Source organism: Leptopilina heterotoma, unplaced genomic scaffold (genome assembly GCF_015476425.1).
Source record: "Leptopilina heterotoma isolate Lh14 unplaced genomic scaffold, ASM1547642v1 Lhet_14, whole genome shotgun sequence".
Lineage (NCBI taxonomy): Eukaryota > Metazoa > Arthropoda > Insecta > Hymenoptera > Figitidae > Leptopilina > Leptopilina heterotoma.
Window position 1 is genome coordinate 4,168,875 of NW_025110859.1, and position 27,172 is coordinate 4,196,046.

General features: G+C 23.1%; 1 protein-coding gene across 2 annotated transcripts; it reads right to left on the bottom strand.

The window, feature by feature from the left end:
* Positions 1 to 4,187: 4,187 nt before the first annotated feature.
* LOC122498041 (SET and MYND domain-containing protein 4-like) lies at positions 4,188 to 27,014 on the bottom strand. 2 transcript variants are annotated; one of them, XM_043605538.1, is made up of 12 exons: positions 26,759 to 27,014; positions 23,952 to 24,007; positions 22,911 to 23,275; positions 21,117 to 21,261; positions 20,367 to 20,470; positions 18,528 to 18,729; positions 15,104 to 15,225; positions 10,198 to 10,599; positions 9,680 to 9,881; positions 7,500 to 7,715; positions 5,102 to 5,410; positions 4,188 to 4,773 (listed from the first exon to the last, which is right to left on the bottom strand). In XM_043605538.1, exons 3-12 carry the CDS (start codon positions 23,269 to 23,271, stop codon positions 4,758 to 4,760), a joined length of 2,079 nt encoding a protein of 692 aa, XP_043461473.1. In that variant the 5' UTR covers positions 23,272 to 23,275; positions 23,952 to 24,007; positions 26,759 to 27,014; the 3' UTR covers positions 4,188 to 4,757. The 2 variants fall into 2 exon arrangements, with proteins under 2 accessions (XP_043461473.1, XP_043461474.1); XM_043605539.1 differs by lacking the exon at positions 23,952 to 24,007.
* Positions 27,015 to 27,172: the final 158 nt, after the last annotated feature.

Genomic DNA, 27,172 nt, shown 5'->3' on the forward strand with positions numbered 1-27,172 from the left:
TTTTGTCAATTCGCAAATATTTCGGATTAGTTTATAATTAAATATTTTTTCGGAGATTCTTGTTTAAGTCATTTAATTAATACTCGAGTGACAGGAAGACATTTGTGTTCTTGTCATGAGAGGAGAGAGAGAGAAATGAGAGAGAGAGAGAAACGTATATATATTATATATATGTACAATATTTACAATATTTACAAAACTTTGCATGATGCTCTTTTTTAAATTTTAGTTTGTAGCACAAACCTCAGGAAATAAAATTTACAATTTTTCTTTCTACACAAGTCTTTTATCAGAATAATTGGAAATTTTGATTATTTTGATTTTTTTTTAATCCTCGCTTTGAAAATTTTACACTTTGAAGAAAAATAATCGCATTTGTTTGACAAAAAAGTACAAACAAATTTTTGCGTTTGTTTAATCGGAAAAAAAATGAGACACATACCTCGTGTTGAGCCCTTGTGATGTGCATAATATCATTGTATGTGAAAGTAATCAATGAGACTTGTATCAGCGATACTATCTTAGAAAGGCGAAAAAAAACGTGTGGTTACGAAATACTTTTTTCGGATTTATCGAGATGTTTTGTTTTTTCAAAAAATGTAATCCAATTTTCACTTCAATTTTTTTTGTTTTAAATTCTAAAGAATTCTTTAGAAAATATGTAAAACTAATTTACGTAAATCATTTTTCGTAAATGGAGAATTTACTTGAAGGAAAAATAAAAATTTGATTGCTTAAAGCAAAACATCTCGTGATTGTCCTTAATATGATCATCCGAGATGAAATATGTAAATGACCAATAAATTTTAAAGTTAATTCACTTGAAAAAAAAAATTGCAAGACAATTGAAATTGAGATTAGAAAAAAATATGGTCAAATACCTCGGAAGAGTATAATCGTTATGCTGATTTTTTTTTACTATTACACTAATGTAACCACTACGGAGCATTGTAGCTGATTATAATAGAGCGCAGATCTCGTGAGAGAATTTCCGATAGGAAGAAAAAAAAAACGTGGAAATTTACAAGCAAGAAGGGAAAGTAATTGCGTAAAAGTATACAATGCATATGTCGACTGAAATCTAGACCTTTTTAAAGAGGGGGAAAATAATCAATAATCTCAGGGGGAGAAATATTGGCTAATTACCATAGAATCCCCGCGAAAATTTTGGGGATTTTCAAATAAAAAAAAAAGAATAAATCGTTCCTTTGCCGCATTAGTTAGCCAGTGTGTCGAAGTCAACGCGTGGTGTTTGCAAAAAAAAAAAAAATAATTTAAACATAGAAAAAAAAACAGTAAAAATATCAAAGCACGCACCATTTTTTGAAAAAAGAACTTCAAATCTTTTCGTGATTTTTTTCCGACATAACAACAACATCGGAGAATCTTGAATGCCGGGGAGAAATAAGTTTTGTAGAATTTCTGTGAAAATCTATTATTTTTAAAACCGGATGTGTCTCTGCTGTCCTTTCTTTGGAAATAGTTGATCACAGAAAAGATACTTTATCATCTCGACATTTTCTCTTCCGGCTTTCTTTCCAATATTCTCATGAGAGGAGATGAAGAGAAAGAGATAAGATATGGAGTTAGAGAATAAAAATAAAAAATGAAATTTTACACATCTCTCAGTTTACAGAAAAAAATTTTTTGTAAAAAAAATTTTTTTGTAAAGCTGAATATACATTGCAGAAAAAATAATTAACAACACTCACGTGAAGATCGCGATTGTCAATTAGGTCGATTAAATAATTTAATTAATTTCCACCGATACCGATACTTGAGACTAAGTATACTAAAAGAAATGAAAAACTTGAAAGAAAAAAAAAAAATAAAGAATAAAAAGTTGGGTGGGTGAAAGAGAAAAATAAAGGGGAACGATAGAAAAAAAAAGAAAAAAAGAAATCCTTCAGGAAGACGTTCATTTTTCGAACAAAAATATCTTTCGACTGAATTCGTTGGAAGTGCCCAGTGAATTTTGTACCGAAACTTGGAGCTCTAAATACTAATTTCATATATGGAATTTAATTTTTTCACGAAACATGTGCATTATAAAAAAAATAAAGAAAAAAAATCGAAAAAATTGTAAACTAATTTTCAGTGTTTTCATTTTATGGCCTCTTCATTTATAATTTAGTTACAATTTAGATTTTTATTTGTTTTTACAAAATTTTACAAAAAAAAAATATTATTTTAGTGGAAAAACAATTATTTTAGTTAAATTTTGAGTCTTTACAGACTAATATTCATTATAAATTAAATTTAATATCTACGTAAAAAAAATGTTTGAGGGATTATTTTAATGAAAGAAAATCTCTTGTCGGGAATAAATTGAAATTTAATAAGGATATAAATTTTGTAATGAATTTTTAAAATTCCCTTTTGGTGTTTTATGGCAGTTTTTTCTGATTAAACAGTCTTTCAGGGTTGCCACAGACCTGGAAAACCTGGAATTGTCAGGAAATTTAATAAAGTCTTCTCATTCTGAAAATTCAATTTTTTTGTATTTGAATATTAAAAATCTCAAGTTTTCAAGTTGACATTGTCGGTCTACTAACTGGAAAATCCGGGAAATAGCCGGGAATTTAATTTGACCGGGAATAAGCCAGGAATTTTATGCCAAATCGGGAATTTTTTCACCAAATTAAAAAAAGTTTTATTATTTTAATTTGTTTTTAAAAAATCGCTTTTTATTTCAATTTTTATAGATATTTATACTGTTCTCTAAATTTCAATTAGTTCAAAATAATTAATTTGATTGTAAAAAATGAGTCACTGATTCAAATATAGTAGGTAAATAAATTTAAAAAAAAAATTATCGAATTAATAGAAATTTTGTGAAATTACAACTAAAAATAATTAAATTTGTTATAGAATTTCATTAAAAACTTTTTAACAAATCGAATTTTTAAAGCATTTTAATTTAATAATTGATAAATAATTGAATTTTATAAAGAGTCACGTTTTGATGTATTCATGTTTCTTAGTGCGAAGATTAATAATTAAAAATTTTTATTAGTTAATTTAAAAAAATATACACACTTCAAATTTTTTAATAAAATTGAATTTTTGCAAAGTTTTTTTGAAAATTCTCAAAAATAAGAATTTTGAAATTTTTCAATTCTATTTGTTTCAAAATAATTGAATTTTTATAAACAAATAATTGAAATTTCTTTACATACTATTAAAAATAATTGAATTCTTTTCAAGAATTTTATTCAAATTTTTCGAAAATAATCCGTAATTATAATTTTATTTTTAAAAATTTCTTCGCAATATATTCAATTATTTTCATAAATAGTAAAATTCATTGCAGAATTTCAATTATTTTTAATACAATTTTAATCAAATTCCTCGAAAAATTTAATTATTCTTAAAAATTTTATTAAAATTCGTCGAAAGAATACAATTATTTCTAGAAACTGTAAAAAAAATTCTTTTCAAGAATTCAATTATTTCCATAAATAGCAAAATTCTTCAGATTTACAAAATTCTTTTGAATATTATTTTTTTTTCTAAATTCTTCACAAAAATTCAATTATTTTCAAAAGGAATAACATTCTTCGCAGAAATTCAATTATACTAAAATTTTTTTTTAAATTCTCAAAATTTCAATTATCTTTATAAGTAATTAAATTGTTCTCTACAATTCAATTATTTTTAAAAATGTTAATAAAATTCTACGCAAACATTCAATTATTTTCATAAAATAATAACATTCTTTTGAAGGATTCAATTACTTTTATAAATAATAAAATTCTTTGCAAAAATTCAATTAGTATCAATACATTAATTTTAATAAAATTGAATTAATCAATTTTTCAACTGTATAATTATGAACAGACAAGATTATTTTCCAAAAATTTAAAAAACTCGCCAAAAGAGTTTAATTATTGTTAACAATTCTAATAAAAAATTTTGAAGCCATTTGTAGATTTATTTATGTTTGAAATCAAATAACTTTAAATTTGATGAGAAAAAAAATCGGGAAAAATTAGGACAAAGCCGGGAAATAACCGGGAAATTTTAACTTCAAATTTTAATTTAAATTTTAATTATTTATAAAGTTAAAAATTAATAACTTGTGTTATTAATAAATTACTTGAAGGATTTTATATTTTTTGTCGTAGTTAGATAAAAATTTATCAAAACAATTCAATTTTTGGGTTTGGAATTTAAAAAAAAAAATAGTCTGGAAAACCTGGAAAAGTCGTGGAATTTTAAAATCCATGTTTTGTGGTTACTCTGATGTCTTTTTTTTAAATTTTGTTTCTGTTTATTCTAGAATACAATACAGCGATCATTGTTCTGCTTCTGAATTTATAAATTTGCAGATAATAAATTAATGCTCTGAAATATCTGTTCGACCACAATATAGGCTTTTCTATTGTTCCGCGAATTCAAAGAGATTCTGAATGAAGGATTTCACATCAAATTATTCATCCCCATTTCATAATGGACCAGATTTCAAACTTAAAACTGTACTTAGAAATTTTTATTTTCGTTCTTCTTAATTCTCGTTTCATCATATACTATTTTTTCATTTATTATTTTCATATTTCATATAATTTTTTCATTAATTTTAATATAATTATTATTATACAATAAACATTTAAAATTTCGTTGAATAAACTTACTCATAATGTTTTAAATGATAAAAAAAAATTAATCTCGTACATGTGAAAATATTTGAAATATTTGAAATATTAAATTAAAGTCTGTAAATTTTAAAACATTTCATTTCGTTCTCAAGTGGATTATTATACATTGAAAGAGCTGCAAATGAAGAAAGTTTTATATTAATAATTTTATTATAGCGAGATTCGTGCAAAATTATTGTAATTTTTTTAATATAAAATCTAATATTAAATAATAAATTTTTATTACTTATATTTATAAAATAAATGAAGAAAATATTTTATTTATATAATTGATGGTACTTCTTAAATTTTCTAGATATCAAAGTAATAATTATGCATAATTATATATATATATATATATAATCGATTGTGAACTATTAGTACAAACTCCCTTTAGTTTCCAGTTTATGCAGAGTAACAACTTTACAGTAAATCCCCAGTTGCTCGAGAACAAGAGCTTTTACCTTGGTCTCCAAGTATTTCCACCGTCAGCCATACAAGTTGCCATGGCAATTTCTGCTAAATGTGTCATTCTATGAGGTGGTGACGCAATTTTGTGAAAAATCTTTAATGCCTCTGTGAATTTATTTACAGCATCTTCGGGTTTCTCCAATTCCATTAAATCTAAACCTTCCGTATAAAGTGTTAAGCACTTGGTTAATTCGTCTAATCGACTGTCGAGATTCACCTTCTTCTGACAATCTGAACATTTCACTAACTTATTTTTTTCACGTGGTTGGCCGAATAGTTTATCACAATTTTGCGTCGGACATCTGAAAAATAGTTTAATACTTCAATTTTGAATTTCAACAATATCAGGGCTCGAACACTAGGTCCGCAAATTTGCTTCAAGTCCGGAAAAGTCAGTTTTTTTGAAAAAAAAGGTTTGTAAAGTCCGTAATTTCAATGATTGAAAAAGGACGACAATTATTTTCAAAGTAGTAAAATTCTTCGCAGAAATTCAATTATTTTCAAAATTTTTAATAAAATTCTCGACAAAATTTCAATTATCTTTATAAATAAAATTCTTTTCCGAAATTCAATTATTTTCAAAAATTTTAATAAAATTTCAATTATTTTCAAAAATTTTCTTCAATTCAATGATTTTCAATATATCTATTATTTTAATAAAATTTTCCAAAACAATTCAATTGTTTCGAAAATGTTTTAATAAAATTCTACGCAAACATTTAATTATTTTCATAAATAATAAAAATTTCACGCAGAAATTCAATTATTTACAAATTTTTTATAAACTTCTTCGCAATAATTCAATTATTTTCAAGAATAATAAAATTTTTAGAGGGATCCAATTACTTTTGGTAAATAATAAAATTCTGTTTAGAAATGCAATTATTTTCATAAATAATAAAACTCATTGCAGAATTTCAATTATTTTTAATCAAATTTCTCGAAAAATGTAATTATTCTTAAAAATTTTATTAAAATTTATTCAATTACAGCCTGAATTTTTAGAAATAATTGAATTTTGAAAAGGGTTCAACTTAAAATCTTTGAAACTCTAGATTTTTCATACTTTTAACTAACAATTCTGTAGAATTAATTTTTTTGAGAAAGTTTAATTGCGGATTTTTTTTAAAATTATTTAAAGTTTTTATTTTCCAATATATATTTAATTGAAGAATTTACAAATAATTGAAATTTTCTAAAATTGAATTGTAAACAAATTAATTTGAAAATTCTTGAAGAACTTTTTCAAAAATTATTAAAAATAATACATTATTTATAGAAGAATTTTAGTTAAAAACACGAAAAAAAAATTAATTTTGGAAAAGTTATAAATTATTGCAGAAATTCAATTATTTTCAAAAGTAATAAAATTCTTCGCAGAAATTCAATTATAGTGAAAAGTTTTCAAAAATTCTCTTCAAAATATCAATTATCTTTATAAATAATAAAATTTTTCTCCAAAATTCAATTATTTTCAAAAATTTCAATAAAATTCTTGGAAAAAAATTTCTATTATTCTGGAATAATTCAATTATTTTCATAAATAATCAAATTTTTTACAGAGATTCAATTATTTTTATAAATAATGAAAAAGTTTATAGGTTTTCAATTACATATTTTCATAAATAATCAAATTTTTTACAGAGATTAAATTATTTTCATAAATAATAAAAAAACTTCATAGGTTTTCAAATATTATTATAAATAATAAAATTTTTTAAAGAATTTCAATTATTTTTAAAAGAAATTTTTAATGGAATTTCTCGAAAAATGTATTTCAATTATTTAAAAAGAAATATTATTAAAAAAATTTATCTCAAGAATTCAATTATTTTCAAAAGTAATAAAATTCTAAGCAGAAATTCAATTATGGTCTGAAGTTTAAAAAAATTCTCTTCAAAATTTCAATTATCTTTATAAATAATAAAATTTTTCTCCAAAATTCAATTATTTTGAAAAATTTTAATAAAATTCTTGGCAAAATTTCAATTTTTTTCAAAAACTTTTCTCAATTCAATCAAATTTCTTACAGAGATTCAATTATTTTTAATACAATTTATTTTAATCTAATTTCTCGAAAGATGAGATTATTATTATAAATGTTATTGAAATTCGTCAAAAGAATTTTAATTACTTATTTAAAAATTTGTTGATAAATTTTTTTATGAAAATTATAATTATTATAATTATAATCTTTGAATGTTTAAATTTTTCATTTTTATTTGACTTTGACTGCGGTTATATTTTTTCCGTAATTTTTAATTTTTGGTCCGTAAAGTCCGTATTTTTAAATACTTCCACTGGTTCGAGCCCTGCAATTTTGAAACAATATTGAAAAGAATTTTCACGATTTTAGAATATATATAATTTTTCACTTTTCGGATTAATTACTTTAGTCTGACTGAATCCGCAGTCATATTTTCAAATGTCGGCCAGTTTTCTCGACATGCAATGCACGAACATTGAAACCAATATCTGCCACCAAGAGTCCTTTGTCTATCCATGAGGTTTCTCTTTGTAAATATTGGTCCATAGTTTTCCGCCACAACTTCGCCGGGCTTTAGAGTTCTCAATGCTTTTATCACAATATTCCGACCAACAAAATACCTGTAAATAAATCAAAATATTTAACTTTTGTATGTACACATTATAATAATCGTAAGTTTCCTTTCCGTTAGCAAATTATCTGCATTCATTTGGTTGTTTTGAATATTAATTTGTGGGTTATTTTTATTTTTTTTAATGTCAAAAAAAAAGAAAAAAAACTCGTTTTATTCACTTCACAAAATTGACAAAATTTCCATTCCATATTTTTTATTTTCTCGACTTTTTCCTAATTTTCATAAAAAATATTTACTTTTTTCTCATCCTGCTAATAAATTGAATTTCTGCTACGAATTTTATTATTCATGAAAGAATTTAAAATAATTTAATTCTTGCGAAGAATTTTATGAAAAATTTTTAAATAATTCATGTCTTTCGAATAATTTTATGCAAATTCTAATTTAAATAATTGAATTGATGAAAATTTTTATTATTTATAAAAAGAATTTAATTTTCACAAACCATTTTTTAAATAATTTAATTCTATTTGGAAATTTTATGAAAATAGTAGATATTGAAAATCATTGAATTGCGAAAAGTTTTTAAAGATAATTAAATTTTACAAATTTGTCCATAATTGAATGTCTGTGGGAAATTTTATTAAATTTTTTTAACTTAGAATGTTTTCAGGACAAATTTATTTGATTAAATTTTTGAAAATAATTATTCAATTCTTCCATGGAATTTAAAAAAAACATTTTTTTAAATAATTTATTTTTGTCGAGGAATTGAAATTAAGTTTTTAAGAATAATTAAATTTTTGAGCAATTCCTGTAAAATTGTATTAAAAATAATTGAAATCCTGCTATGAATTTAATTATTTATGAAAATAATTGAATAGTTGCTAGGAATTTTATTATAATTCTCAAAAATAATTGAATTACAGAGAAGAATTTTATTATTTTTGAAAATAATTGAATTATTGCGGAAAAGCTTATTCAAATATTTAAAAAGTATTGAATTTCTGTAAAAAATTTTATTATTTTTGAAAGTAAGTGAATTCTTCATTAGAATTTTATAAACATTGTTTTAAATAATTATTTTTTTCGAAATATAATAAATATTATGAAAATTTTATTATTTAAAATAATTGAATTCTTGTGTGAAAACTTTATTTGTGAAAATAACTGAATTTTTCGATTATTCATTTAAAATAGTAATGAAAATAATTGAAATTCTTCGATGAGTTTTATTATTTATGAAAATAATTAAATTCTTACTTAGAATTTAATCAAAATATTTTTTTTTAAATTGATTTTTCATGAAAAATTTTATTATTAGTGAAAGTAATTGAATTGTTGTGAAAAATAAATTGCATAAAATTTTGTTAAATAATTGATTTTTTCGAAATTTGTTTGAAAATTAGCGAATTTAAAATAGTGGAAATTCTCTAAAAAAATATAATTTATATTCTTTGTTCAGAAAGTTGAAGATTATTTTTAATTTAGGTATCAAATATCAATTTTTGCGAAATTCAATTTACCTCGTACAAGAAAGTTTAATTATTTTCAATTTTTGAAAATCTGATGTAAAATTTGAAATTAGTATCAAAATTTGTTAAAGTTTTTTTATGTACTTTAAAGTTTAAAAATATAATATAATTTGAAAATTTAATTCTAATTAGTTTTTCAGTTATGTGTCATAATAAGTATTTCTTTAAAAATTACTTAAATTAAAATGACTTGAAATTGTTTACAATAAACAGTGTAATAAAATAATCCCTTGCGCTTGCGCGCGGATAATTTGGCTAGTACCTATATAAATAATATTCGCTTGATTCCCTCACATAATTCTAAACAAAAGAAATCAAGCAACTTTAAAACAATAACGAATGTTTTGGGAAAGAATAAGAAAAACATTTGTTTATCTAAATTTGTCAGTTTTGCCCCTCTAAGTACTTAGGATTAAGAACATAAAGAAAGGAAGAATGTACAAAACAATAATAGTAATTTAATTGAACATTTTACCTTGTAACAGCCCCATAACATTCGTGATTGAATCGAGCTACTGTTGGGTAAATAGCAACTCCAATGTAAACAGGTTTACTTCCCCGAAAGCGATGCTGGTTTCCTAGGCGAGTTTCGAAAACCTCGTGAGCATTAAATTGAAGAACTTGAAGGTTTTTCAGGAGCAACGATCCTACTTTGGTTTCTTCATTGCTCGGAGGCTCTGAAACAAGAACGTAAAGTTGCAATTTACTATTCTCTTTTACATTTTATAGAATAAAAGAGATTCTTGTCTCGTCCAGTTTCACTTCATAAAGTCTGAAACATTTTATTCTCTTTTATGTACTTTAACACAGAGAAAAAAATAGACACCTTTTCATGTGATGTAGGGAAAAATTTCTTTTCTTTTTAATTAAATGTTATAAATTTCAAATGTAATATTTATAATTTATACCTATACTAAATTTTTAAATTTAAATTCCAAGAATATGTTAATTTGTACGTTTTTCAATTTAATTTGTAAAAATATTTGTTATTACCGTTCGGTTTAGATGGATTTTTGAAAAACCCAACGCATTGTAAGCATTTTAGTAAAAATGAAGCCATTATCGTTCTCTCTAAAAAGTCTTGAGCTGTTCGTTTAGATGAAAGCATTACTAAATCGTATGCTCTAATATCCAATAAATTTTCATCACTGCTTTCATTTGAAGTAACACTATCTTCTTCTGTTGCATTTTGACTTGATTCCTTTAATTTCTTTTTCCGCAATCTTCGTTTAGCCGATTTACTCATTTTTGTGAATTTCTCGACATTAGCTGCTGTTGTTGAAATGTTTTCCTCGTTTTTTGTATTTACTTTTTCGTACATCTTCAAACATTTCTCCAAACCTTCCTGAGACACCATTCTAAATGCAAGAGTACTGAGTACACTCATTCCAGACCCTTTTCAAATAAATATTACATTATTAGAATATCAAGAATATGAAAAAATTTATATGTTTATGAATTTTTCTAACTATAAAATTAATTTTTATGAAATTGATTTTTAATAATTGTGTATAATATTAAAAATGGTTATTAATTTATAAACTAGGTATATATCTTATTTGATTGATTATTGTACAATATTTCATTTATTATTATTTTTGCATTATTGAAAAATTGAAAAAATAATTTTTCATAAGAAAACGTTATTAAACATGAATTTATTGATATCACAGAGGACAAGGGGATATTTCAAAGGAAATTATTATTTAGATTTCATAGTTTGGTCACGTATCTTCAATCAACATTTCAATGAAATGTTTACCTTGATATTATATAATATGGAAATGTATTTATATTGGTAGTGCTAATTACAAAGAAGGGTTATTTACAAATGTATATTAAATAGCTTAACAAAATTAAATGTATGCACTTTTTCATAATAATAATAATAATGAAAGCAGCCAAAATGCTCAATTAACTTTAAAAAAAAATTCTAAGCTTAAATTCAAGTTAAACTCAAATTATTTTTTGTTTGATAGGATCGAACTATGAAATTGCCAAGAATTCTAATACAAACCATTCAATTTTTTCTATTTCTGACAATAATTTCTTTTTAAATAACTTAATTCTTGAAGAACTGTCATAAAATTATTACTCATAAATTATTTAATGAATAATTTTATTTAAAAATTTCAAAATTAATTCAACTTTAAAAGAGTTGCGTTTACCTTTTACAATCTTCATAAATAGATGAACTTCAAAGGTTTCAATTTGAAATTTTAGAAAATTTCAATTTTTAATGATAAAAATTTTAAGAAAAACTGATTACAGAAATTCAATTATTTTCAAAAGTTATAAACTTCTTCGCATACATTCAAATATTCAATTATGTTAAAAATTTTTTCAAAAAAATTCTTGTTAAAATTGTAATTATTTTTAAAAGTAATCAAATTCTTCTCCGAAATTTAATTATTTTCAAAAATTTTAATAAAATTCTTGGAAAAATTTCAATTATTTTCAAAAATTTGACTCAGTTCAATGATTTTCTATATCTACTATTTTAATAAAATTTTCCAAAAGAATTCAATTATTTAAGCAAAATTTTTATAAAAATTTTACAGGAATTCAATTACTTACAATTTTTTTTTTATAAATTTCTTCGCAGCAATTCAATTATTATTAATTTTTTTAATGAAGTTCCTTGACAAGATTTAGTTAATAAAATTTCCCTACTCAATTCAATTATTTTCAATATAATTCTTCTTAACAATTCAATTATTTTCTTAAATAATACATTTTTTATGGGAATTATTTTCAAAAATAATAAAATTTTTCTCGAAAATTTAATCATTTTAAAAATTTTTCGATAAAATGCTTTATAACTTTGAAAAATTATAATAAAATTGATTATAGAATATAATTATTTTCGTAAAAATAACATTCTTTTTAGGAATCACAATTATTGGGAAAATCTTCGAAACAATTTAATCATTTTCGTAAAAAATAAAATTCTTCGAAGCAATTCAATTATTTAAGAAATTTTAACAAAATTCTCCCCTAGAATTCAATTATTTTCAATAATAAAATTTTTCACAGGAATTATTATTATTATTTTATTTAAAAAAAAATTTAATAAAAATCTTCGTCAGATTTCAATTATTTTCAATTTTTTAATGATATTTCTCGATAGAATTTAATTATTTTCAAAATTTTTAAAAAATTTTCTTCAAAATTTCAAATGTTTTTATAAATAATAAAATTCTTCCCCAAAATTTTAATAAAATTTATTTAAGAAATTTTAATAAAATTCTTTCCAAGAATTCAATTCTTTTCAATAATAAAATTTTTCACAGGAATTCAATTATTTAAAAAAAAATTTAATAAAATGCTTCATCAGATTTGAATTATTTTCCATTTTTAACGACATTGCTCAATGAAATTTAATTATTTTCAGAAAGTTTTAAAAAATTCTGAAAAATTCAATTATTTAAAAAAAATTCAATAAAATTCTTCACAAGAAATTAATTATTTTCATAAATAATAATATTTTTCTCCGTAATTCAATTATTTTCACAAATATCACAGGAATTCGTTCTTTAAAAAAATTATTTAAAATTTTTTTTATAAAATTCTTCATAAAAATTAAATTTTAAGAAGTATTCAATTATTCAATAAACTATTTATTAATTTATTATTTATTAATTTATTATTTTTGTATTTAAATAATTGATTTCTCGAAATATTTTCTAATAAAAATTGATTAAAAAATTAATGTTACTTAAAATGTTCTATTATTATTGAATATTAAAAGCATTAGAGCTTGAATTTTTAGAAATAATATTGAATTTTGAAAAGGGTTGATCGATTTCTTCATGTTTTATAATAACATTCTCATATAAGTTATTGAATTTCAGAAGGTTTGAATTTGAAAATCTTAATTCCTATAGAAAAATAATAAAGATTAAATATTTATTTAATCATTGCTTATTGTTAAATAATGTTTTTGAATAATTTTACAATTAAAGAAATTCGTAAATAAACGTAATAGAACATTTTTTGGGAGTATCTATTAATTTTTGGAGTGAATCAGAATATTCTTCACGGTCAGGAAAAAGGGAAAATTTTGTCTGGAAATCAGGGAAAAGTCAGGGAAAAACAAAATTAAATTTTTAGGGCAATCCTGTAATTTTACCTTGATATTGAATTTCTCAGCGATTTGGAAAATTTTTAAATCAGAATTATAGTGAAAACTCTTATTTCAATAAGTGCATTTATACTTTTCTATACCTTTTGTCAAAACGGTCGCACGACTATAAAGTAAGTTTCATATTATACTCTGACTTAAAATCCGGGGAAATCTACTTTATAGGATTTAAAGCACTCGTTGACCCCCACCAACAATCTTCCTCAACTGCTACCAACTTAATTTATCCTTTAAGCTTCTTTTACAAGAAGTTTAAATTTACAAAACGCCCCTATCGGTTACTTCAGGAACTATCCAATATGGCCGCCGACAGAGAGAAAATTGACGTATTCACGTATTTAAGGCCAACGCAGAATAGATCTTTAACCGGAACCGCAATCGTGACCGTAAGCGTAAGAATGAGTTAGAGAAGGATAAACATAATATACCTATCCTTCTTTAACTCATTCTTACGCTCACGATTGCGGTTCCGGTTAAAGATTCTATTCTGCGTTGGCCTTTAGGAATAGCGTTTGACGCCATTTTTGTTCACATTAACCAATTTCATGGACACTTTTAATTCTTAATTCTTATTCTTCTAAGTATTTTGTTCTGACAGTCGGCATAGCCAAAAGTCATTTGAGAAGAAGAAGAAGATTTCACGTATTTAGTACACTCAGATGCAATAATGCTGTCCTTCCGGTTTGACGGTATTTTGTAAAGTCGTATAATTTCTGTCAAAATGTTTTCAGTTCATGAAATATGAATGAACATTCGTATGTCACGAACTAAGAATTTGATAGAAATTACACGACTTTTCAAAATTCCTTTAAACCGGAAGGACAGCATTAAAGCATCTGAGTGTACATGAAAATTTGATATTTATTTTAAAAACAAAATTTTAAAGTGTGGATTCCCCATAAAAGTTACCTTTGAGTGAGGAATCTACGTTACTTGGTTAATGGTTAATTAGTACATACCCCTGAAGCCTGGAAGGGGAATTAAATGACATCGTCTTGTCATTATAACTTTTTCTATATCAGCGTATAGTTTAACTTGAGAAAAGGAAAGGCTAAAGAAAAATCGTAAGAATGAGTAAGAAGAATGATTTGAGGAAATGGGAGGAAATAATATATGTAAGTTGACTCTGTAAGTGGTACTACATATCTCTTTTCTCTACAATTTATTTTGCTTCACAAATTATAGATGAGTGAGTTCATTAAAAACTGACGGAATTTTTTTCACTTTGTTTCAGGTGTCAACTTGATAAATTTCTCAAGATTTTTCCCTTCTTCGTCTAAACAGTCGATTCAATTTTGCTTATTTCTTATTTCCCAGTCTCTTAAGGTGAGTTCAGAATACTAATTTTTTAACGGAGTGTCTATTCGGCCAGTTAACTGTCAAAATAAGGTGGTTTAAATATTTTGCCAGTGCACTGGCAGAATTATTTAGTCATCTTATTCTGCCAGCTTTTCCCTTATTTCTAGTCACTGGCCAAATAATTAAAACACCTTATTCTGCCAGTTAACTGGCCGTATAGACATGGTCATTTTTTAAACCTCGATTGCAAACTCGCTATTGCATTATCTGAATTTGGAATTTGTTTACGACTCGTTAACTTAACCTAAAATGACTATTTATTTTGAACATTTTGGTATATTATCTGAAAAAGTGATTATAGAATAGATATTGAAATTATAACTTTAGAAAGACATATAATATTGGTCCTATAAATTGAAAATTGTAATCGAGTTTGAATTTTGAACAATTACCTACCTATTAAAAGAGCAAGAACTTTACATTCGTATTTGTGATAAGACGAAAGTGCTTGGTCCCTGCATTTTCGTCCACAGAAAGCCACACTGCTGCAGTCAGGGCATCCTACTGGAGCTCTCAACCTACGAGTTGAAAAACTTTCTGATGAGAGACTTCATTAAAAACTTATATTGCTTAGTATAGAGCCAATATTGGGATCGGTTCATTAATTTGGAAATTAAAGCCTTGAAATTTTCTGAACAATAAAAGAGTTGAATTATTTAACTTTTAAAATAATTCATCAACAAAAATAAAAAATTTCTGGGAAATATCGATAAATAATATTGAGGCAGGCGGGTAGAGAAAACATGTAACACAAAGTAAGTAACATTTTTACATTTGTTATTTTCGTGACCAAAACATTAATATTTATTAATTTTCGGATGACTTATGTATTGCAAATACGTATGTTGCAAATGTATAACAGGCCAATTCCATGAAAAAACTTCGCAAAAAAATTTATTTTTATGTAAATATATAAATTAATTATTCTCAGGAATTCAATTATTTTCAATAATATTACAATTTTAATAAAATTTCTCGAAAGGATTCTATTATTTTTAAAAATTCTAATAAAATTTTTCTAAAGAATTGAATTTTACAAAAATTTTACTGAACGTAATTGTATAATAAAATTCTAAAAAGAATTCAATTATTTTCAATAACCAGGGCTCGAAATTTGCTTCAAGTCCATAAAAGTCAGTTTTTTTAAAGAATTCTTCTCCGAAATTCAATTATTTTCAAAAATTTTAATAAAATTCTTGGAAAAATTTCAATTATTTTCATAAATTATAACATTTTTTAAATATGAGATTCAATTATTTTCATTAACAATAACATTCTTTTTAGGAATTCAATTATTTTTATAAATAAGAAAACTCATCGCAGAATTTCAATTTATTTTTAATACAATGTAAATCGAATTCTTCGAAAAATGTATTTATTCTTGAAAATTGTATTAAATTTCGTCAATAGAATTTAATTATTTAAAAATTTGTTTATAAAATACTGTACGAGAATTAATTTTTGAGAAACATTCAATTATTCAATAAATTATTTATTTTTACATTAAAAAAATTTTTGATAAAATTTTAATCAAGAATTCAATTATTTTCATAAATAATAAAACTCATCGAAGAATTTCAATTATTTTTAATACTATTCTAAGTTAAATAATCGAAAAATTCAATTATTATAACAAATAAAGTTTTCTACAAGAATTAAATTATTTAAAACAATGTTTACAAAATTCTTATAAAGAATTCAATTATTTTTGAAAGTTTTAATAAAATTCTTAGCAACTATTCAATTATTTTCATAAATAATAAAATTCATCGCAAGATTTCAAATATTTTTAATACAATTTTACAGGAATTGCTCGAGAAATGTAATTATTCTTAAAAATATTGTAATTCCTCGAAAAAATTAATAATTTAAAAAAAGGTTTTTTTTTAAATTCTTTAGAAGAATTCAATTATTTACAAAAATATTAGAATTTTTCACAGGAATTCAATTATTTTAAAATATTTTAATGAAATTATTCGAATAAAATCAATTATTTCGATAAATAAAAAAATCTCATTGAAGAATTTCAATTATTTTTAATAGGTACTATTTTAAATTAATTAATCGAAAAATTCAACTATTATCACAAATAAAGTTTTCCACAAGAATTCAATTATTTAAAATAAAATTTTCATAATATTTATTATATTTACAAAAAAATTAATCATTTAAAAATAATAATGTTTACAAAATACTTATGAAAAATTCAATTATTTTCAAGAATAACAAAATTTTTCACAGAAATTCAATTCTTTTGAAACATTTTAATAAAATTTTTCGCAATAATTCAATTATTTTCATAAAAAATAAAATTCTTCTCAGGAATTCAATTATTTTTGAAAATTTTAATAACATTCATAGCAACTATTCAATTATTTTCATAAATAGTAAAATTCATCGTAAGATTTCAATTATTTTTAATATAATTTTACATGAATTGCTAAAAACATGTAAATATTCTTAAAAATGTAATTTCAATTCCTCGAAAAAATCAAATATTTAAAAAAATGTTGTTTTAAATTCTTTCGAAGAATCCAATTATTTACATAAATAATTCTTCGAAAGAATTCAATTATTTCGATAATTAAAAAAATTATTCCCGAAAATTCAATTATTTTGAGGCATTTTAATAAAATTCTTTGCAAAATTCAATTATTTTCATAAATAACGATATTCATCAGAAGAACTCAATTATTTTTAAAAGTAATAAATTTTTTCCTAGAAATTTAATTATTTAAAAAAATTCTATTATAATCGTTCCTAAGAATTCAATTATTTTCATAAATATTATAGTAAAATGCTTTTTAGGAATTCAATTATTATTTTCAACAAAATTTAATAAAATACAACACAAACATTCAATTATCGTCAAAAATTTTAATAGGATTGTTTGTAAAATTTAATTATTTTTAAAAACTTTTCGCAATTCAATGATTTTCAATATCTACTATTTTCTTAAAATTTGCAAACAGGATTCAATTTTTTAAAAAATTTTTTGTAAAAATTCTATTCTTTTCATGAATTATAAAAATTTCTCAGGAATTCAATTATTTAAAAAAATTTTTATAAAATTCTTCACAAGAATAAACTTTCTTTTATAAATATTTAAATTTTTTTATGAATAATAAAATTCATTGCATGAATTGAATTTACTAGCAGGATAAGAAAGAAGTAAGTATTTTTAATCAAATTTAGGAAAAAGTTAGGAAAATAAAATATAGAATGTAATTTTTGTCAATTTTGTGAAGTGTCTAAAACGAATTTTTTTTGGTTGTCAAGTTTAATTTTTCGACAGCTACTTTTTTTACTACTTTTTCTAGTTTGAAACCTAATTTTCGTTACTTTTTTAAAATTAATTATCGAGTGCGAAGTCCTGTTATAATATAAAATAATGATTTTATCAATTTGACAACTTTTTTTTATTCTAAAACATGAGGAAATTGATCACTCCGTGTCGTAGACTCGGAGTTATCGATATCTTCATGTTTTATTGTTGAAAAATTTAATTTTGATAGTTTTAGGTAAAATGTTCTCTTATTTGACTCGGACTAGTTATATTTTTGTCATTGGTCCGTAATTTTTCATTTTTGGTCCGTAAAGTCTGTATTTTTAAATACTTGGTATTTTTTCACTGGTTCGAGCCCTGTAAATACTTTAATTTTAAAATTCAAAACATTTACAAAGAAAAATTATTAAAAAAGTTAGGAAACAAATAAGCAAACAACAACTTAGTCTTAAAAAGTAGGTAATAAATTATAATTATTTTAGTACAAGTGTATAAATTGTTAGCTATATTTGAAATGATAATTTCTCTTTTTACCTTGCGAAACAATTTTGGCAATGTGAACCATAGAATTCAGGTAACAAACAGGAAGCTAATGGTGATTCCACTGCCAATGTATCATTGGGATTAATTTCCATGGCTGCCACTGCCTGACGACCAGCAAAAGTAGTTTCTTGAATTTTTAAAAGATTCGACGCTGCAGGAAGACTTGGATTTTCGCCAGCAGTCAAATCTGGAACTAAATTTTACACTTTGTTTTTTTTTCTTCACTTATATGTTACACGGAGAGACCGAGATTACTAATTTTTGTATAAAATCACACTAGAATTTACTATTTTCACATTGCAACCACCGGAAATAAGGGGACTTTTTGTATTTTTTACTATTTTCTACACTAAGTCACTAATCCCGACAAATGTTCACCAAATTAGCAAAGTTTCTTACTATTTCGTCCAATAGTTCCAAATAACTGTAGTAAACTCAGAAGCATTGTGTACGTAAAATTACTACAGTCGTTTGTAAATGCAGAAAGAAAGAGTGAAAGAAAAAATACGGATTTTTGTCGCCGGTTTCCCGTCAATTCTTGACTAATGGAGACAAACTGGAAGGATTTTTACATACACAGACACACACACACTTATATATTTGAAGACACACACATGTTTATTTCACTTATATATATAGACGCGGTTAATTAATACACTAATACACAACTGCACGCACGACAACGAATTTCACTGAAAGTATACATCTTTGTTTCCTTATATATTGAATGATGAAAATTTACAGCACTTACGAGAAAGCAATTTACTTTTAACAACTTACTATAAGACATAGTTCTTGGGACAGGAATAAATGCAAAGTTTATTAATTTATAATGGTCAATTTCTGAGATACCGAACGACCTACGTTTCACTTTATATTTAATTATTGTAGATAATATCCAAATTTATTTTACATACGCGAAACATAGTCACTGTCAATGATCGGATGGCGTCGGCTCATTTACGGAGATTGACGAAGTTAGCAACCAATAGAAATGCAGGCGCCATATGACTGCACTCGCTAGCCACACTTGCTCACCAAAAATTACTACAGTGGATCGTAGGTTTTAGTGGAAAATGTTTTCATTTGTCAGATTTTGTCTAATTAAATTAGAGAAAACTATAATCAATTTTTGCTACATTTACAACTCTTACACAAAATATTAAAACTTGCTATTTCAATGTAGCAAATTTATCTATTTCTTTTGTAAATTTATCTAATTCTGTAGCACATTATGCTAAAAGTCCCCTTATTTCCGGTCATTGCAACCATTTTTAGTAATTTTTACGAATGTGGGTCTCTCCGTGTAATTACAACATTTTTCCCCTGTTTGAAACAATTTCCATTGTCTTTTGTAAATTGAAAATTTCTCAAATTCTAATTGGAGGGAATAGCTTGAATTAATTTCCCTTAATTAGCTCCACTCTATGGTACAAGGAATTTTGTAAATTGAAATGCTGATACCAAGAGAGCTCTTTGCAGGGAATCAAGTTAATCAAATGAATTAGCAGAGTAAATGCAACTAAATAGTTTTCTCTATTCGCAATCTTCGCTTGATTGTAGGAATTGATTTTTTTTTTTCATGCTATCGTTAATGATTGCCAAAGGTAAAAAAATGTTTCAATAGCGAAATACAAAATTACAAAAATGTAAAGAAATTGTATTTCAATATCAATGAGAGAATTTTGATAAATTTTTATAAATTTATATTTATACCGAAATTATATAGAATTGAAAATTTCTTTTACATTTCATTTGAATCGGATCATTCAGGCGTAAACAATATTTGAAGTTACGATGAAAATTCTTTCAAGACTGATCATTACTTACGCTTTCCAGATTTGCTCTCTCTTTTATTTTTCGGTAAAACCAGAGATTTCTTCAATTTTTCTAAATGGTTCCGATATTCGTTTCGTTTTTGTTGCAATTTTTCTCTAAAAATTCATAAATATATATTGAAAATCATACAACAATTTTACTCTCCATTTGTAAATTCTATTAAAAAATAATTGGGATTAAAATTTTAGATGTATTTCAGTTGATTATTTCTCTCAGGAAAAGCTTTCTCCCAAATTCACTTTGCAGCTTTTTTTTTACCATTGTTAGTTTGACGTTAAGTTAATCCACCGTTCCGACAAGAGAAAAAAAAAAGGTTCTTTACTGTTTCGTGAAAATAGGTTTGAAAAAAGAACTTGATTAGAAAGAAGAGAGATAAAACGAATTTGTAAGATAAATGTTAATTTTCGAAATTTCAACAGAAAGTTAGAGAATTAGTTTCTTTGATTTATGCATCACATATAAACGAGGTTGAAATCTTCTCTTATTCCCAAGAATTTACACTAGACTTACTTAATTGCTTTTAATAGGTAAAGCTTTTGAAGTTCATTTTTCGGATGTAAATTAGATTTAGAAGATAATTAAAATTTAATTTTCAAAGATGACTGTATAAACCATTTCATTATTACTAATATTAATATTTACTAAAAAAAAAATAATAATTTGAAAAATATTAAATAAATAATTTCGTGACTTTTATATTAAGTAAATTTTGAGAACAATGTGCGAGGTTAAATAACTCACTTTATTGCTTTATTAAGAGGTTGTTCGTCAGCCATTTGTAAGTCCTCAAAAGCCAAATCATATTCGCCAAGAGTTATAAGAATATCGGCTCTGGCAATAAGTGCAAAAGGTAAACTGAACCCTTCATCGATCGCCGGGATTTTACCTTATGAAAAACAAAACCACGTAAAAATGAGTAAATTAGATTTTTAATGAAAAAAGTTTTATTCATTAATATCAGTTATGGGGAAGTTAGTACATATATAGTTAAATTTTATAAACTGAAAGAAATTATTTGATTGCAAGTATTAAAAAAAATAATAAAATATTTTGGTTCTAATCATTTTATTTTATTGCAAATGAAATACAAACAAGGGTTGCTACAGATCAGGGAAATATCAGGGTATTTTATTAAAAGTACTGAAAAAAATTATATTTTTAGAATTCATAAGAAAATTCAATTATTTTTAGGAATTTAAAAAAAATTTTTTGCTTAATTCAGTTATTTTCAAAAATAACAATATTCATCACAAGAATTAAATTTTTTTCAATAGTAATAAAATTCTTCAAAGAAATTCAATTATTTAAAAAAAATTTTAACAAATACCTCGTCAAGAATTCAATTATCTTTATAAATAGCAAAATTTTTCGCCAAAAATCCAATTATTTTCAAAAATTTAAATAAAATTCTTTGCAACATTTCAATTATTTTTTAAAAGTTTTTCGCAATTCAATGTTTTTAAATATTTACTATTTTCATAAAATTTAGCAAATAATTTAATTATTGAAAAAAATGTTTGATAGAATTCTACGAAAACATTCAACCATTTTCATAAATAATAAAATTTCATTTAGGAATTCAATTATTTTCATCGAAGAATTTCAAATATTTTTCATATAATTTTAAATAAATTTTTCGAAAAATGTAATTCTTAAAAATGTTATTAAAACTGATCGAAAGAATTAAATTTTATGAAACATTCAATTCTTCAATAAAATCATAAAATTTGTTGCAATAATTCAATTATTTTTAAAATTTTCAAGTAATTCTCCAAAAGAATTCAATTATCTTGATAAACAAAAAAATTCTCCCCATAAAATCAATTATTTTAACGAATTTTAATAAAATTTTTTTCCAGAATTCAATTATTTTGATAAATATATCAAAATTCATCACAAGAATTCAATTCTTTTGAAAAGTAATAAAATATTCTGCAGAAATTGAATTATTTTCAAATTTTTTTTTTTAAATTCTCGTCAAGAATTAAATTTTTTTATAAATAGGTAGCGAAATTCTTCTCAAGAATTAATTTATTTTCAAAAATTTTGAATAAAATTCTTTAATTCAATAAATTTTTAACAAATTTTAATTAAATTCCTTAAAGATAATGAATTATTTTCAACAGTTAATAAAATTCTTTGTAAAAATAAATTTTGAGAAACATTCAATAAATTATTTATTTTTGTATTTAAATAATTGAATTCTCGTAGAATTTTTTAATAAAAATTAATTGAAAAATGAATTTCGTTTAAAATTTCAGATAATAATTTAATATTATGAGCATATTATAATAAAATAATGATTTTATCACTCGGTCAACTTTAATAATTATAAAACATGAAGAAATCGATTACTCCGAGTCGAAGACTCGGAGTAATTGACTTCTTCATGTTTATAATAATATTCTTATAATTTGTTGAATTTGAATGTATTGAAAAATTTTAATTCCTGCGAAAAAATAATAATTAAATATTTATTATAAAAATGAATGAAGCAATGCTGAGAAACTAATGAACAATGAAATGATTTTTAACCTGTTGTTGGTGCTCTGAGAACTGCTTGACTCAATAGCATAAGAGCTTTTTCATGTTCATCCAAAGCAGACAATCGTAAGCCTTCAACTCTTTTCTCTTTCGAAATTGTCGCATCCTTATCACGGTAAAAGTGGATTATTCTTTTTAAAGTGTCAAGTACAATATTTTTCACTTTTGTATCATTGAAAATTGCTGATATTCTATCATCGTCGTTTTCAAGTTTACCAAAAATCTTTTGAATCCACGTTTCACCCGCTTGTTCCATCACAGTTTCACTAAATTCAGCGAAAAATCCTTTTTTACTCGAACGCAACGTCTCCGAAGAACAGAGAGTTCTGTAAAATGGATCTAGATGTTCCATTTTCCTGAAATTATTACGGTTGAGGTGAATAATAGAAATATTCAAGTAGGCAGGTCCCCATTTTCTGTACATTTACTTCATGAAAGCATTCTTTTTAAAACAACTGTACATTTTTATAAAAATTTAATTGAAATACAATTTCAAGAGAAAACAATATTTTCTTTTGGAAAAATTGAATTCATTTTAATTAGAATTTAATTTAGAAATTAGAACAAATTTTCAATCAGGAAAAAATTCACTTTTGAGACACATATTATATCAATTTAGAAAATAGTTTAGTGAAATGAAAATTTTTTATAGCATGAAATATCTTTCGTTAATTGTTTTGGAACATTGTGGTTCAAGTAATTGGTATACAAATTAATGGTAATTTCAGTTGATGTTTTGCTCGTCGATTTAGTGTTTCCAAGTTGTAGTCGTACAAATTATGGTAATTTAAAATTGATGCTCTGTTCGGTGAAAATATAATCTCAATAGTTTAAATCGATAAAAAAATGCCATTTAATTTTTTAATAATTACATTATTTCTTTATTTGTCGGACATTTTAAATTATTTAGTTTTGAATGGATTTGTTTCTATTAATATTGAAAAGTTAATTTGCAAATGAACAACGTAGACAAACTGTACATTTAATTTATAATGACGAAATTTGAATATGTTTTCGGTCATGTTTACAAACCTGTGGTTTTCTGCGGATTAATTAAAGCTCTGGTCCAGTATATAAGCGATTTGATGCTGGAAATTTTAAAGAGTAGAAGCAGTAGTAGTTAAAATAGATAATTTAGCATTCATTTACTTGGGATTTTTGTTTTTTTAAAGTACAGAATTGGTCGCTTTTCATTTGTGAAAATGTAAATTTTCAAATTGTAAGCACACCTTTTATTTATATATAGTTCAGTTTTTTCAAAATTTATTTCAAAACAATTATCTCTTTACGTGATTCATTTTATTTAATTATATATTATTTATATATATTATAATTATAAATTATTTTCTTAGTTCAATAGCTTTTTAGAGATTTTCTAAAGCAGATGAAATATGATAATACAGGGTTGCCACAAGTCAGGGAATTCAGGGAAATGTTTAAGAATTTTTGTTAAAAGTACTGGAAAAAATTAAATTTTTTAAATTTACAAGAAAATTCTGAATTTTTGTGTCTTTTTTGCTTACCTCATAAACTATGAAATTGAGAAGAATTCTAATACAAACCCTTCAATTTTTTCTATTTCTAACAATAATTTCTTTTTAAATAACTTAATTCTTGAAGAACTATCATAAAATTATTACTTAAAAATTATTTCATGAATAATTTTACTTAAAAATTTCAAAATCAATTGGATTTCAAAAGAGTTGAGTTTACAATCTTCATAAATAGATGAACTTCAAAGATTTCAATTTGAAATTTTAGAAAATATCAATTTTTTATAAATTTAAATAGAAATTTTAAGAACAACTAATTGCAGAAATACAAATATTTTCAAAAATGCTTTAAAATTCTTGTCAAAATTTCAATTGTCTTTATAAATAATAAAACTCTTCCCCGAAATTCAATTATTTTCTAAAATTTTAATAAAATTCTTGGTAAAATTTCAGTTATTTTCAAAAATTTTCCTCATTTTAATTATTTTTAATATCTACTATTTTAATAAAATTTTCCAAAATAATTCAATTATTTAAACAAAATTTTTATATAAATTTCACAGGAATTCAATTACTTACTAATTCTTTATGAATTTCTTCACACCAATTCAATTATTTTTAATTTTTTAATGAAGTTTCTCGAAGGAAATTCAAATAAATATTCAGAGAATTGAAAAAAATAGTTCTGAGAAATTCAATTATTTCGAAAAATTAAAATCAAATTCTTTTAAAAATTTTTTTATTTAAAAAAAATTTGACAAAATTCTTTAAAAGATTTAGTTAATAAAATTTTCCTATACAATTCAATTATTTTTAATACAATTCTTCGTAAGAATTCAAATATTCAAAAAAATGGAATAAAATTATTCTTCGCAAGAAATCAATTATTATCATAAAAAATAAAATTTTTCTCGAGAATTCAATTGTTTAAAAAAATTTCGATAAAATGCTTTATAAATTTGAAAAATTATAAGAAAATTGTACGTAAAATAAAATTATTTTTGTAAAATATAACATTTTTCCTAGGAATACAATTATTGTAAAAAATGTTTGTAAAAATCTTCGAAACAATTCAATTATTTTCGTAAAAAAAAAAAAAATTCTTGACAAGAATTCAATTATTTTTATAAATAATAATATTTTTCTCCGAAATTCAATTATTTTCACAAATAAAATCCTTCACAGGAAATTCAATTCTTTAAACAAATTTGTAATAAAATTCATTGCCAAGAATTCAATTATTTTCATAAATAACAAAACTTATCGCAGAATTTCAATTATTGTTTAAACAATTTTAAATAAAATGATTGAAAATTGCATTCATTATTAATTTTTTTTTTTAAATTCACTGAAAGAATTCAATTATTTTTAAAAATTTTGATAAAATTCTTCATAAAAATTAAACTTTAAGAAATATTCAATTACTTAATAAATTATTTATTTTTCTATTTAAATAATTGAATTCTCGAAAAATTTTCTAACAAAAATTGATTAAAAAATGAATTTTACTTAAAATTTAAAATTATAATTGAATTATTAAAGCATTACTACTTATCAATTTTTTTTTATAAATTTCTTCGCACCAATTTAATTATTTTTGATTTTTTAATGAAGTTTCTCGAAAGAATTCAAATATATTTAGAGAATTGAATAAAATAGTTCTGAGAAATTCAATTATTTCGAAGAATTAAAATAAAATTCTTTTAAAAATTATATTATTTAAAAAAATTTTGACAAAATTCTTTACAACATTTAGTTAATAAAATTGGAATTTTAATAAAATTTTCCTATAAAATTCAATTATTTTTAATACAATTCTTCTTAAGAATTCAAATATTTTCACAAATAATACATTTTTTTATAGGAATTCAATTATATTTAAAAAAAATTTGAATAAAATTCTTCGCAAGAAATCAATTTATTATTTTAAAAAATTTTCATAAAATGCTGTATAAATTTGAAAAATTATAATAAAATTGATCATAGAATACAATTATTTTCGTAAAATATAACATTCTTCCTAGGAATGCAATTATTATTGTTAAAAATATTTTTAAAAATCTTCGAAACAGTTAAATTATTTTCGTAAAAAATAAAATTCTTCGAAGCAATTCAGCTATTTATGAAATTTTAACAAAATTCTTCCCAAGAATTCAATTCTTTTTAATCAGAATATTTTTCAGGGTCAGGGAGAAAGAAAAAATTTTGATTGAAAATCAGGGAAAAATAAAATATAATTTTTGTGGCAACCCTGTAATAAATAATAGATTACTTTTAAAACGGAAAGATTTTTTAGTTTATTATCAATTTTTTAAATTTATTTTTAAATTCTCATTTAATACTCACGTGATTATTAATGGTAAAAACTTGAAAATTGAAAATATTTATAAAAGGCACATTTATTTTCTTTGAAACGAAAACATCGTTTATTCTTTTTTCTAAATTACACTTTTGTTGTAATTAGAAAATTTTTTTTTCGTGAAATCGGTAGAAAATCAACGACTTATCAAACAGTGATAAAAGTTTTTGGTTTAAGCTGGCACAGGAAACGAGAAACTATCATCCACTAGCTTCTACAACTATTCTTATAATTCTAGTCTTGTTGCACGATGCGCCGTCTCACATATTCTTTCTCCTTCACACTTTCTCAAACGTATTTAAGTTGCTTTTGGTGCTTTCTATTTTTGACTCGAACTTTAAAGAGCTGGATTCGTATTGCACAGACTCTATATATTGAGAAAATATCATTTTTTTTATCAT